Source organism: Hevea brasiliensis, chromosome 6 (genome assembly GCF_030052815.1).
Source record: "Hevea brasiliensis isolate MT/VB/25A 57/8 chromosome 6, ASM3005281v1, whole genome shotgun sequence".
NCBI classification, from domain to species: Eukaryota; Viridiplantae; Streptophyta; class Magnoliopsida; order Malpighiales; family Euphorbiaceae; genus Hevea; species Hevea brasiliensis.
The window spans coordinates 34,629,356-34,643,391 of NC_079498.1; the positions used below are offsets into that span (position 1 = coordinate 34,629,356).

The 14,036-nt window shown below is 32.3% G+C and overlaps 2 protein-coding genes and 1 long non-coding RNA gene across 3 annotated transcripts; 2 read left to right on the top strand and 1 right to left on the bottom strand.

Moving 5' to 3' along the window:
* Positions 1-2,901: 2,901 nt before the first annotated feature.
* LOC110655698 (uncharacterized) lies at positions 2,902-4,275 on the top strand. The gene is made up of 3 exons (XM_058147979.1): positions 2,902-3,154; positions 3,373-3,834; positions 4,016-4,275. Exons 1-3 carry the CDS (start codon positions 2,902-2,904, stop codon positions 4,273-4,275), a joined length of 975 nt encoding a protein of 324 aa, XP_058003962.1.
* A 381-nt stretch (positions 4,276-4,656) lies between these two features.
* LOC131180628 (uncharacterized) lies at positions 4,657-5,821 on the top strand. Its single transcript, XM_058147981.1, has 3 exons — positions 4,657-5,117; positions 5,512-5,595; positions 5,692-5,821. Exons 1-3 carry the CDS (start codon positions 4,657-4,659, stop codon positions 5,819-5,821), a joined length of 675 nt encoding a protein of 224 aa, XP_058003964.1.
* Positions 5,822-12,507: 6,686 nt separating this feature from the next.
* LOC131180972 (uncharacterized) lies at positions 12,508-13,059 on the bottom strand. Its single transcript, XR_009149620.1, has 2 exons — positions 12,976-13,059; positions 12,508-12,739 (listed from the first exon to the last, which is right to left on the bottom strand). It is a non-coding gene; the product is annotated as an uncharacterized LOC131180972 (long non-coding RNA).
* Between the last annotated feature and the right edge of the window lie 977 nt (positions 13,060-14,036).

The window sequence follows — 14,036 nt, forward strand, 5'->3', positions numbered from 1 at the left end:
TTCAAATTGTTCCACCACTTGGGGAATCTGGACATTGAGTCCCTTCGAGTCTTGAGATACGACAGTGTCTTTGCCTAGCAGATTTCTTATTTATAGAGGCATTAGAAACCCTAACAAAAATAAATACTAAAGAAAAAGTGAGATTCGCGTCAAAAATTATTTGTAATTTTTTGTTGAGAACATTGGTGAAAAATGGAAATTGTTAACGTGACACAGTAAAATCTGTCCCACTAACAATTTTTGAGTAAAAACAATGGAAATTAGTGTGAAATGAGATCCTTGATCCCACTGAGCGTATCAAAAATTGTTTGCAATTTTGGGGTAAGAACAATAGAATGTAGAACATTGATGTGAGAATATGTGAAATCTATCCCATTAGGCATGCTAAAAACTATTTACTATAAAAATAATTTGGCTGACAAACAGCTTGAATGAGGGCATGCCAAATACTGAATGTCTCAACTATGGAATTGTGCTTTCTAACTTCTAGACCAAATGGTTATGAGAATTAGTTATACTGAATGCATTTTTACTTTTAAATGTATTGTGAGTGTGAAAGATAACTAGAATTTAAAAGTAAGATTATATTGATTACTGAAATAAATTACAAGACTTTTGAAATGTAAAATACAACAGCTTGGAAATTAAAAATTTCTTAGAATTGAAATTGACAATAAATTTAAAGACAAATTGACTACTGGAGTCTTAAATTAAATGAACTGCTAAAGTCATTGGATTATTAATTTGTGTTGTTGGATTGAGTTGTTTGGTTGAGTTGATGGGCTTGTAAACATTCCTACATGTAAACGTTGCTACTCATCTAATATTTATACCTCTCTTACAGGTACTTTGGAAGAATATAGAGATTATTTTTACATTCTGTTAGTGTGGGTAGTTACCAGCCTACTACTTTATAACTTCTTAAAACTGCCAATAAACTTCTACCATCTTCTCTTTTAGTTAACCATCCATTCACTTGATAATTCTATGATATTTATTTATTAACCACCTCAGATCTTTATTTAACTAAATTAATCAAATTAATTTTAAAAAAATTAAATCAATAAATCTTAGACTTATGTGGAAAGGTGGAGCAATCTTTGGAATTCTTGACTTTTGTCGAGACACTTGGATGCTGGGAGGATTGGATTTGCAATGGGATTCACATTGGGAGTGGCATAAAAAATAAGGACTCTTACTATCATCAAGCACACAATCAATGTGTTATATAATTTGTAATTAATCATGTTATCCAAACAGCCTATGCCAGCACTTTCTCCTGTGCTTAATGTTGGCGATTTGGAAGGTGGGCAGCCATCACCCATTTGCTCCTTTTCATGCAGGAAGAATCAGCTTGTGGTCTTTAATGGAGATTGTGATGAAAGAACCTTCCATGATAATTTATCTCAGTCCACTCAATATGGTAATGATTACTGCCCAAGCATTGATACAGATTTGACACTCTCACAGCTCAAAATCAATCGAGCTCTCAAGCAATGAAGAAAATCAAGGCCAACTGTTGATCTTTTGGTTCTTTATCCCAAACTCTCTATAAGGGGGAAAAAAAGCTTAATAAGCGCAACTCATAAAAAACTTTTATTACATCAGACAAAGAGAATCAAAGGATGAATGTGCTTAATAATGCTATGTCCACTGACGGAGCCAGTAGGGCTAAGGGGGGCACTGGCCCCCCCAGAAATTTTGAAAAATTTTGAGGGTATAATGGTACTTTCACTTTCTAAACCTAAAACTTTTCAAACCATCTGCATCTCTCTCTCGTTCCCATTTTCACAGCACTATCGACACAGAGAAGCCATTTTTTTCCTACAATTTCACTCATTTACCTCACCTCATCCCTTCCTTCTTTCAACTCTTCAATTTCTTGGATCATTTGGCTAGCTCTACATGTAAGTACTCACTCCTAAATTCACTTTAACTCTATAATTTTTATTTTTATTAATTTAATTTTTGTCTTTTTTTTATAAAATTTATTTTTTTTTACTTTATATAATTTTTTTTTTGGTGTATAATCAATCAAAGAAGGAGGCCATAGAATAATAGATAGCAAATCTGAAAATGGATTTGATTTTATTATTATTATTGTTATTATTATTATTATTATTATTATTATTATTATTATTATTATTATTGTTAATTTTTCTTTTTATTGGTTAATTATTGTTTGACAATTCTAATTGGGCAATTAAATAAATTCAGCTGGGCAATTCTCTTTTTTCCAAGCAATTTACAATTAAAAAAAACAATAATAATGTATTAAAAAATCTATCATTTCATTCATTATTTTATTGTGAGTTGATACTTAAAAATAGATATATATAAATAAATAGATATATTAATATTATATGCTGTTGTTTTATAGAAAATATTAGGTGGAGTATGAATTTGAAATTTTGAATTGTGATCAAAATTTAATTAACAAAAAAGTATACATTTAAAATGAATATATCAAAGAAATTATAAGACTTAACTATATATTTTATTAATTATTTATAATATATGTCCAATCTTGAAATCTTTATTATAAAAGAAATATAAAAATTGTAAAATATTCTTGTCCTAATTGGTTTAATAATAAAAATTATTTATTGTATTCATTGATATTGTTATCTCTTTTCTATATAAGTCTTTTATATATTTTATTTGATAAAATTTATTTCATATAGTTGCATTGATATTTTTATATCAATTTTATATAAATATTGACTATTTTTTATTTTTATGGATACGGAGTGACTTTTAAAAAGAAAATCAAACCCTGCAGAATCATCATCGTCAATCAATCAACCTGTTCAACTAGCAGTACCTAAGCAGGTGATTATTGAGGAAGTTGAGGTTGATATAGAAAACATTCTTTCTGATCCAATACTACAACCTAATAGAATGAGCTATCCACCTAATATTAGGAATCAGATATGTAGAGCTTACTTACTTAGAGTTCCATGTCAACCACGCCATTACAAATTTCCTCAAAAGGTAGATAGAACTCGAAAAAGGAGATTTATTGCATCTTGGTTTGATGAATTTGGTAGTTGGTTGGAATATAGTATTGAAAAAGATGCTGCATATTGTTTATATTGTCATCTTTTTGCAACTAGGCATAGTGAAAGAGGTCATGATGCTTTTGTATCTGAAGGTTTTACTAATTGGTGAAAAAAAAAAAAAAAGATTGAGAGAACATGTAGGAGACCATAATAGTGATCATAAAAAAATGTTGGTTAGCTTTTGAAGATTTGATGAACCAAGCTCAACACATTGAAGTTTCTATTTCAAAACAATCATAACAGTTAAAAATTAAGCATCGTTGTAGGTTAAATGCATCAATTATATGTCTTCGTTATCTCTTGATGCAAGGATTGGCATTTCGAGGGAATGATGAGCTTGAAAATTCATTAAATCAAGGAAATTTTCTTGAACTGTTAAAAGTTTTGGCTTCATGTAATGAAGAAATTAATAATGTTATGTTGAAGAATGCTCCTAACAATCTCAAACTCACATCTCCTCATATTCAAACAGATATCATTAATTCAGCTACAACTGAGATAACAAAGGCTATCATTACATATTTGAGAGATGATTTGTTCTCTATTTTAGTTGATGAATGTCGAGATGTATCAATTAAAGAGCAAATGGGAGTTGTCATATGGTATGTCAATGGATTTGGATGTGTCATTGAAAGATTTATTAGTCTCGTGCATATCCAAAATACAAGTGCAACATCTCTTAAAAAAGGTATTGAGTCTTTGCTCTCTACTTATGGCTTGAATATATCTAGTTTGAGAGGTCAAGGCTATGATGGAGCTACTAACATGCGAGGTGAATTTAATGGCCTTAAAAGTTTAATTTTGAAGGATAATTCTAGTGCTTATTATATCTATTGTTTTACTCATCAACTGCAACTCACACTTTTTGTTGCTAAAAAGCATTCAAGTATAAGTTCTTTTTTCAATACTGTTACTCATTTGGTCAATGTTATTGGAGGTTCTTGTAAACGCAGGGATATGCTTTAAGAAAAGCAAAAAAAAGAAAGTGTTTGAAGAGATTGCAAAATGTGAAATAAAAACTGAACAAGGTCTAAATCAAGAAATGGCATTGAAGAGATCGGGAGATACTCGTTGGAGTTCTCATTATGGTACGGTTGTTAACTTGATGCATTTATTTCCTTCTGTCATTGATGTTCTTGAGTATATTGGAGAAAATGGTAGTGATGATCCACAAAGGGCTGAAGCAATTGATTTGCTAGATATTATGAATTGATTTGAATTTTTCTTTGTATTGCATCTTATGAAAAAGATTTTGGGAATCACATATGAGTTATCACAAGTTTTACAGATGAGGGCTCAAGATATTGTAAATACTATGAATCTGGTTAGAGTCTCAAAATGTCATTTACAAGTGATAAGAGAAAATGGTTGGGATTCTTTGTTACCTGAGGTATTGGAATTTTGTGATAAATATGAAATAGTTGTATTAGATATAGAGGATGTCTATGTGGCTAGAGGGAGATCAAGGCATAAAAGTAAACAATTGGCAAATATTCATCACTATCGTGTTAAGTTATTTTATTCTGTCATTGATATGCAGTTTTAAAAACTTAATAATCGATTTGATGAAGTGAATATAAATTTTCTTTTATGTATGGCATATCTTGATCCTAAGAAATCATTTTCTGCATTCGATATGAGCAAATTGATTCAACTTGCAAAATTTTATCAATTTGAATTTTCTCCAGTTGCTCTAATTAAACTTGAATCTCAACTTGAGAACTTTGTCTTTGATATGCGTATGGATAAGAAATTTTCTGAAATGAGTGGAATTGGAGGTCTTGCTGAGAATATGGTTGCTACAAGAAAGCATATTGCTTTTCCTTTGGTGTATTTGTTAGTCAAATTATCATCAATCTTACCCATTGCTACAGCCACAATGAAAAGAACTTTTTCTGCAATGAATATCATTAAAAGTTCACTTCTTAATAGAATGGGAGATGAGCTACTAAATGATTGTTTGGTGACTTATATTGAAAGAGATGTATTTGCAAGTATTGACAATGAAGTTATTATGAATAGATTTCAGTTAATGAAAAATAGGCAAAGATTATTGTAATTTATTTGTAACAACTTATTAATATTTTCTAAGCAATCTTCTTTTCAATTTATATTTGTTTATGTATATTATTTTTACAAATTGCATATTTTAATTTAGACTCCATCAATTGAATTCCTGACTCTGTAACTGGTTATGTCTACAGGTAACACAAATCTCTCTCTCCTCAGAAAGAAGCAAAACTTACTTTTGATGTGGGAAGAAGTCATGGATTTATTTTTTATGGGGATGAATCGTTGCTTATTAGTCATTTTGCCAAAAAGATTTATGATGACTATCAACTCTACAACCAAATTTAACTGGTTTCCTTTTATTGAGGTTTTTGGTTTTCAGTCGATGCAACTCTCTCTTTTGGTGGTTCAATAGTTATATGGATCAATAATGTTTCAGGTGGTCCTTTGGCCAGATTTTGCATAGCAACTTAGCTCTTTTGATGTCCCAACGACATTGCTGTTTTTGTTTTGCCTATGGGAGGCCTGAATTTGGGAACCGTTTACTTGTTTATTTTTGGATCAGAATAAGTTTGTTGATGGTCATGTGCTCAATGAATTATTGATGGCTGCAAATCAGATTCATTGCATATTTTAAATCGAATCTTGATTGTAAAAATTTTGCTGGTGGTTTTGTGCTCAATGAGTTATTGAAGGCTGCAAAATGGGTTTTGAGGATCATTGTTGAGTTGAATCCTCATTATAAGTAGTCCATTGCCTGTCATACTTTTGGGAAGGTGGTACTATTGGTGATTTTCATTCTCGTATAGAAGTATGTTGGGGATCATCAAGAGAAAAGAGGATCCGGTGCTTTGCCTTGCTCTTTCTAGTGGCAATCGTTGAATTTGGTTGAAGATATGTTGTTATCAATGTCATTGTGTTTCAGCATGATTTCTTACCATGGTATGCTCAGGAGAATGGTTCTTTCTCGTAGAATTTGTGCACTACTGAGGTGAAGTTGCTTAGAGATTCAACTTTGCATCTATCAGCTTTTATCCTTTTGCAAAGAAATGTAGCTGTCTTGTTCATATATCAGGGCATCATCCGTTCCTTTGGTTTTGTTCTTAGCCCTTGATGACCTTTAATCTTTTTGTTTTTGGGTTTTGTTGGTGTTGGCTCCCATCAGGGGATTGTTTTTTGAGCTGGATTAGCTAGTAGCTGCACCATATACTTTCCTTCTCTATTAATAAAATTTCTTGCTTATACTGGAAGTAACGCCTCGATTTAGAATTAGCAAATTTCAATGCAAGGTAAAGTCTAATTCTAAATGAAGGAATTGATTTTAATACAAGTTTAGGTGAGATTATGTTCATTACTATCAAAAGGCTATCAGGAAATCTCATCATTCTTGATATTACAAACCAAATATTGTTGCCTACTTCTGTATGGAGTTTGATCGACATGCCATGCTAATGCAGTGGACTTATGATGTCCAAATTTCCTACTTTTCATCCCTGTACTTAGTTAATTGCTTTGGGCTTCATGCTTATTTTTTATAGCAAGATTGCATTACTGGTTTTATTAGTTCAATGGTCAGGATAATTTTGATTGTTCCTTTGAGAGTACAGATGTGGTCACTCGCATTTCTTATTCCCTCATCTCATTCCACATTTTGCATAATTGGGCAACCCAGATGATGGACCTATTTTTTTACTATTAATTCTTCATTTTCACGTATCTGTTGGAACTTCAGAAGCCATAAATTATGCTTTATTTCTTTGATGTTCAGGAACTGCATTCCACATGGCAGAGGACAAATTCTACATTTTTCAGGCTCTATTTTCTTTTGGACAGGTGATTTAGAATGCTGAGAATGTGTTAAGATTCCACTAATGGCATGCGCAAACATGTTCTTGAAGAAACTTGCATATTACACTTTGAGGAGATAAAGCAATTTTTTGGCTTTTATTTGTGCAGCTGCTAAATGGCAAGTTCTGTTCAAATTCTGGTTGTAAAAGACCAAATTTCTAAGCTTAATTGATTCTAATTGCAAACGATACTATAAAAATAAATAAATAAAAGAGTTGAAAACGCTATAGGAATCATCAAAACAGGTGCATTTTTTAAATTTTAACAGTAATAATCTCCAAAATTTACTAATAATTACTACTTATGTCATTGAGCAATGGTATTTGGGGAATACACAACCATGGAAGCAAGTTTAGGATTCCATATCTACTTATATCTAATACCACAAGTCATATTTGCCTAAGTTTTTTGTTCTATAGAAGAAAGCTAAGCTAATTGGTGTTGAAAAAATCCATCTCCGTGAAAGTCATTGGTATTACTGTTGACTAGCAGAGTGGAAGAGCGGGGTGGAGTTGAACACTGTCCACTTGCTAGAGTTCATGGTGGCGGCTCCGTTAACTGTATCGGGGTTGTCGCATCTTGGTTGTACTAGCTTGTTAAGCGTTTACTGGTATGCTGATATTAAAATTTTGTTGGTATGTTTTGAAATTTTGCTTCCTGTTTGAATTCACAGATATAAAGAATAGAAACGAAGAAGAAGAAGAGTAGGGTAGGTTTTTCATTTTCTACATTAACAACTATTATAAAATTAATATACACTTTATTCACTCTTGTTAGGCAAGCGTGTAACACAGAGGACTGAAATGTGATATTTAAATTGATAGTTTTGGATTTATTTAGCTAAAAAGTTTAATTTGGGCTTATCTGATCTTAGGAAAAATTTAGGAGCTTATTTAAACTTTTTTTCATTATTAATTATACCAAAAAAATGGTACACTTAGCAACGTTATTTTAAATTAAATGAAAGGATTGCTAAACGTTTGTGTAACATTTTTTAAAAATGTAATTAAAATGTCACTTTTTTTATTTTTATTCAATATTTGCAAAAATAACTGCTTTATATTATTAAAAAATATTTTTATTGTAGTGATTATTAATTATATATTTACTTGTTTAAATTAATGTCAATTATAAATATAAATTTATTTTTTAAAAAAATTAATATTTAAAAATTTATATGTGCTATGCATATATTCATGTGTTAAAAATTATGAAGCGTTCATATTTTATATTTATATTAATTATATCTAATACGTAATAAATAAATATATATATATATATATATATATATATATATATATATATATATATATATATATATTAAGGTAAGCATTATCTCATCCCGTTATTAAATTTATAATTATTGAAAAATAAATTAAAATAAAATTTAAAAATTATTATTTTTAATTATGTCAAGTGTCAAATAATGATAGATACATTTGGCAAATTTTGATTAAGAATTTTTTTCCTCTTTAGCTTATATATATAATATTTATTTGATATTATATTAAGACGTATTTTATACACATTTATATATATTAAAAAATTCAAAATTCAAAAATTATATATATATATATATATTGCAATTTATTAGAATAAAGAATTTTTTTATCACCAAATAATATTTTCTTTTTTTTATTTTAATTTTTTATTTTAACTTTTTCCTACACTCCGTTACGATAAATAAAGATCATTCTTAATTTTTATTTGGATAGATAAAAATTTTAAAACAAAGTAATTTAAATTTTATATTTCATGATTTTTTTTTAATTTAAGGATAAATTTCAATTCTATTCTATTTTATTTTAAATGTATATCTAATAAAGATATCTAATAAAATAAAGAAGATAAACAAAAATAAATTTTTAAATATTTTTAAATTTGTAAATTCTATATCTTAATAAAATAAAAAGGGTAAACTAAAATGAAATATTTTAAATATTTTAAAATTTGTAAATCGTAAATATTTTATACTTTTTAATTAAAATTACTAATTTTAATTATTTTAAGTGTCAATCATTGATGAATACAATTGTCAATTACTTAATTTATACTTTTTAATTAAAATATTTTTTCCTATGCTCCGTCAAGGTATATAAAAATCATTCTTAATTTCTAATTGGATAGATAAAAATTTTAAATCAAAGCAATTTCAATTTGATATTTCTTTTTTTTTTTTTTTGGTATTCCACAGGACTCCCTGTTTGCACCGAGTTAGCCCACTAAAGGGTAAAGTGTTCCTAATGGGTATGTCCAATGCATATTTCCTTTGAGAAATAGCAATACCCATTGTGGACTATGCTACCTCAATTCCCATAAAGTACTTCAATTTGCTCAAATCTTTAGTTTGAAAGTGACTGAATAAATACTGTTTGAGCTGAATGATCCCATCATGGTCATTTCCTATTATGACTATGTTATCAACATAGACTACCAGATAAATGCATTTACAATGATTACCATGGCGAGAGAACACTGAATGATCAGCTCCACTTGTACTCATTCTAAACTATTAGACCACAGTACTAAACCATCTATACCATGCCTTGGAGACTATTTTAGACCATATAGTGCACGTCGTAGATGGCATACCAAACGAAACTGCCTCTGAGCAACAAACCCTTATGGTTGCTCCATATAAACCTCTTCAGATAATTTCCCAAGCAAAATGGCATTTTTAATATCTAGTTGATGAAGTGGCTAGTGATGCATTACTGCCAAAGAGATAAGTAGATGAATTGATGCAATTTTTGCAACTTGAGAGAAGGTGTCACCATAATTGTAGAAAGAGATGATTCTCATTGATATCAATTAATCTGTACATGGGTATATATATACAATTGATTCCTATAATTGTGTTCTACTAATTAGGAAGAAATCCTAAATAAGAAATCCTAAATAGGAATACAGAATACAAAATATACAGAGAAATAATATAGTGATTGACTTTCCATAACACTCCCCCTCAAGTGGAGCATAGATGTTAATCATGCCCAACTTGTTACAAATGTAGTCAATCCTAGCTCCATTCAGAGCTTTTGTGAAAATATCTCCTAACTGCTCTCCAGTTTTGATGTGTCCTGTTGAGATGATATGTTGTTGAATCTTTTCAGGAATAAAGTGACAATCAATCTCAATATGTTTGGTCCGCTCATGAAACACCGAATTAGAAGCAATATGAAGAGCAGCTTGATTATCACACCACAATTTCACAGGCAGGGAGGTCTTAAAACTTGTCTCATCTAATAATTGAAGTATCCACATTACCTCACATACTGATTGTGCCATGGCTCTGTATTCGGATTCAGCACTAGAACAAGAAACTACACTATACTTCTTGCTTCTCCAAGACACCAAATTTCCTCTAATAAAAACGTAATATCCAGTAGTTGACCTCCTGTCAACCTTAGATCCAGCCCAATCGGCATCTGAAAAACATTCAACATTCAAATGCCCATGATTACCATATAGCAAACCTCTTCCTGGAGTGCCCTTCAGATAACACAAGATTTGTTCCAAGGCTTCCCAATGAGCAACAGTTGGGGAAGACATAAACTGACTTACCACACTAACGGCATAAGCAATGTCAGGACGAGTGACTATAAGGTAGTTCAATTTTCCTACCAATCTCCTGTATCTCTCTGGATCTTCAAACAACTCACTATCCCCTGCTAACAATTGTAAAGTTGGAGTCATTGGTGCGCTATAAGGCTTAGCACCTAATTTTCCTGTTTCTGTCAATAGATCGAGGACATATTTTCTTTGAGATAAGAAAATACCCTTCTTACTTCTCATAACTTCGATACCCAAGAAATACTTTAACAATCCCAAGTCTTTGGTCTGAAACTGAGTTTGGAGGAAGGTTTTAAGAGATGAAATACCTGCAGAGTCACTCCCAGTGATGACAATGTCATCCACATAGACTAACAAGAGAATTAGACCAGCCTCAGATTGCCTATAAAATACTGAGTGATCACACTTAGTCTTTTGCATACCAAATTCCTATACTGCTTCACTGAATCTCCCAAACCATGCCCTAGGACTTTGTTTCAAGCCATAAAGAGACTTCCGAAGCCTACAAACTTTACCCAACTCCCCCTGAGCAACAAACCCAGGTGGTTGCTCCATATACACCTCCTCCTGAAGATCACCATGAAGGAAAGCATTCTTGATATCCAATTGATGCAGGGGCCAATCATATGTAGCTGCTAAAGAGATAAACAAGCGAATAGAAGTAAGTTTAGCTACAGGAGAAAAAGTATCAGAGTAATCAACCCCATATGTCTAAGCATATCCTTTTGCTACAAGGAGTGCTTTTAATCTAGCCACAGAACCATCAGGATTTACCTTTACTGTATATACCCATTTGCAACCAATAGCTTTCTTACCAGTGGGCAAAGGCAATAGTTCCCATGTACCATTAGCATCTAAAGCCTCTATTTCCTCTTTCATAGCATCACAGCAGCCAGGATGAGACAGTGCCTCATCAACAGTATAAGGGATAGGAACAGAGTCTAAAGAAGTAACAAAACACCGAGAACAAGAAGACAATTGATTATAAGAAACAAAAGAAGAGATAGGGCAAGTACATGAACGTTTACCTTTACGAAGAGTAATGGGTAAGTCTAGATCAGAATCATGATTAGTATGAGGTATAGGATCTCCCAACGAAGTAGCTGGTGGAGGATCTGAGCCAGGAATCTCCAATCTCCTAGAATAAACATGAACAACGGGAGGTCGAGTAGGTCTAGAGACAGAAGGAACAGGCTGTGGGAGAGGACTAGACATTGGTTGGACAGTATATATTAAGAGATCATCCTCCTCCCCCTGATTCTCATACACAGATGATGGAGGAAAAAATAGAGTGGACTCAAAAAATGTGACATCTGCAGAAATAATATAATGATTAAGAGTAGGAGAGAAACAACGGTACCCTTTTTGAAGCCAGGAGTACCCAAGAAAGACACATTTGAGAGATTTTGGATCCAATTTAGTAACCTGTGGACGAATATCACGTACAAAATAGGTACAACCAAAAATACGGGGTTCAATAGGGAACAAAGATTTTGTAGGAAACAAAGTAGTATAAAGAATATCCCCATTAAGGACAGAAGACGGTATACGATTGATAAAAAAACATGCCGTAGAAAGTACATCTGCCCAAAAGTGTTTAGGTACTTTCATCTTAAAAAGAAGAGTACGAGTTACCTCAAAAAGATGACGATTTTTTTTTCAGCCACGCCATTTTGGGATGGGGTATCCACACAGGAAGACTGATGAAGAATGCCATTTTGTGTCATATAAGGTTGAAATTGTGCTGAAAAGTATTCTTTGGCATTGTCACTTCTTAATATGCGCACAGAAATATTAAATTGAGTTTTGATTTCATTACAAAAGGCACAAAAGATAGAAAACAACTCAGAACGATTCTTCATTAAATATAACCAGGTAATACGAGAGTAATCATCAACAAAAGTAACAAAATAACAAAATCCAGTTTTAGATGTAACAGAACAAGGACCCCAAATATCAGAATGAACTAACTCAAAAGGAGATGAAGCCCGTTTATTGACTCTAGACACAGAAGGCAAACGATGATGTTTTGCAAACTGACACGACTCACATTCTAGTACTGATAAAGACTGAAATTGAGGACACAGCTTCTTCATGGTAGACAAAGAAGGATGACCCAATCTACAATGAGCTTCAAGAGGTGTTAAGGTACTGGAGCAAACAAGTGACCGCGGTATATGATTTTCCAGAATGTAGAGACCACCTGACTCGCGTCCTCTACCAATAATCTGCTTCGTCGTAAGATCCTAAAACAAACACTGGTCAGGAAAAAAGGAAACAGAACAATTTAAGGTACGAGTAAGTTTACTAACAGAAAGTAGATTAAAAGAGAATTTTGGTAGACACAAAACAGAAAATAAAGAAATTGATGAAGTCGGGTTCGCAGTTCCAGAACCCATGACACAAGAAGTAGAACCATCAGCTAAAGTAACAGTAGAGGAAGTGAAATTAGACTGAAAAGCAGATAGAAGACTAGAATTACCTGTCATGTGATCTGTCGCACCAGAATCAATAACCCATTTGGATGAAGAAGACACAAGGCATGTAGTGGATTTACCTGACTCAGCGATTGCAGTGATAGGAGAACTGGTAGGCTTTAGAGATGCCTGATACTGGGAAAATTGTGCAAAATCCTCTGCATATACCAAAATAGTTTTCTCAGAGAAAGATATCAGAGAATTCTCTCGCCATATTTGCCATCCGTGATCGCCATTTTTCTCCGAAGTTGCGGACAATTATATTTTGTATGGCTGTGCTCATGGCAATAATAACAAATGACTCCTCTTGAGTCCCGATTAGAACTAGCCTCTCCATTACGATTACTTACATTGCATGTAATTCCTCCTCTACTTCCTCTTCTATTACCCTGTTGTCCATTTGGATTACGACTAATAAGAGCACTACTGGCAGGCTGTGAAGATTGAGTACTCTCTGTACAAAGGACCCGTATGAAAGTTTCATGCAAAGAGGAAATCTCAGAACTGGAGAGAATATGAGATTTAGCAGTCTCATACTCTGAAGGAAGGCCTGCAAGAAAACTCATAATGACCAAGAGCTCCGTTGGGCTCTTGAACTTTCACATCGTGACTAAAAGGCAACAATACATTAAGTTCCTCATATACTGCTTAAAATCCATAAAATAAGCCGTGAGAGACTTATCCTCTTTCTCAAAGACGATAGAATGCCTTACAAACATCATAAATACGGAGATATTCCTTTTACCGTATACGTAAAAATCTAAGTAATCCATCAATTCCTTAACAAATTCACAGTGATTATTAAACTAATTACCTCACTATGAATCGAGTTCCAAAGCTGCAAAAACAACCGAGCATCCTCCCTTAGCCAAGTTTGTCGTGTATCATCAGTGGGTGGATCTTTAGTAAGGTGATTATCCTTATCAATGCTACGCAAATAGACCCTATAGCTTTACTCCACCTGTAATTCGAACCATTAAGTTTGTGTTCCGTGATCTTAGTCATCACCGGAATCACATCAGAAATAACATTCTTATTGTCTGCCATTTGTTGAGACAAAGAAAAC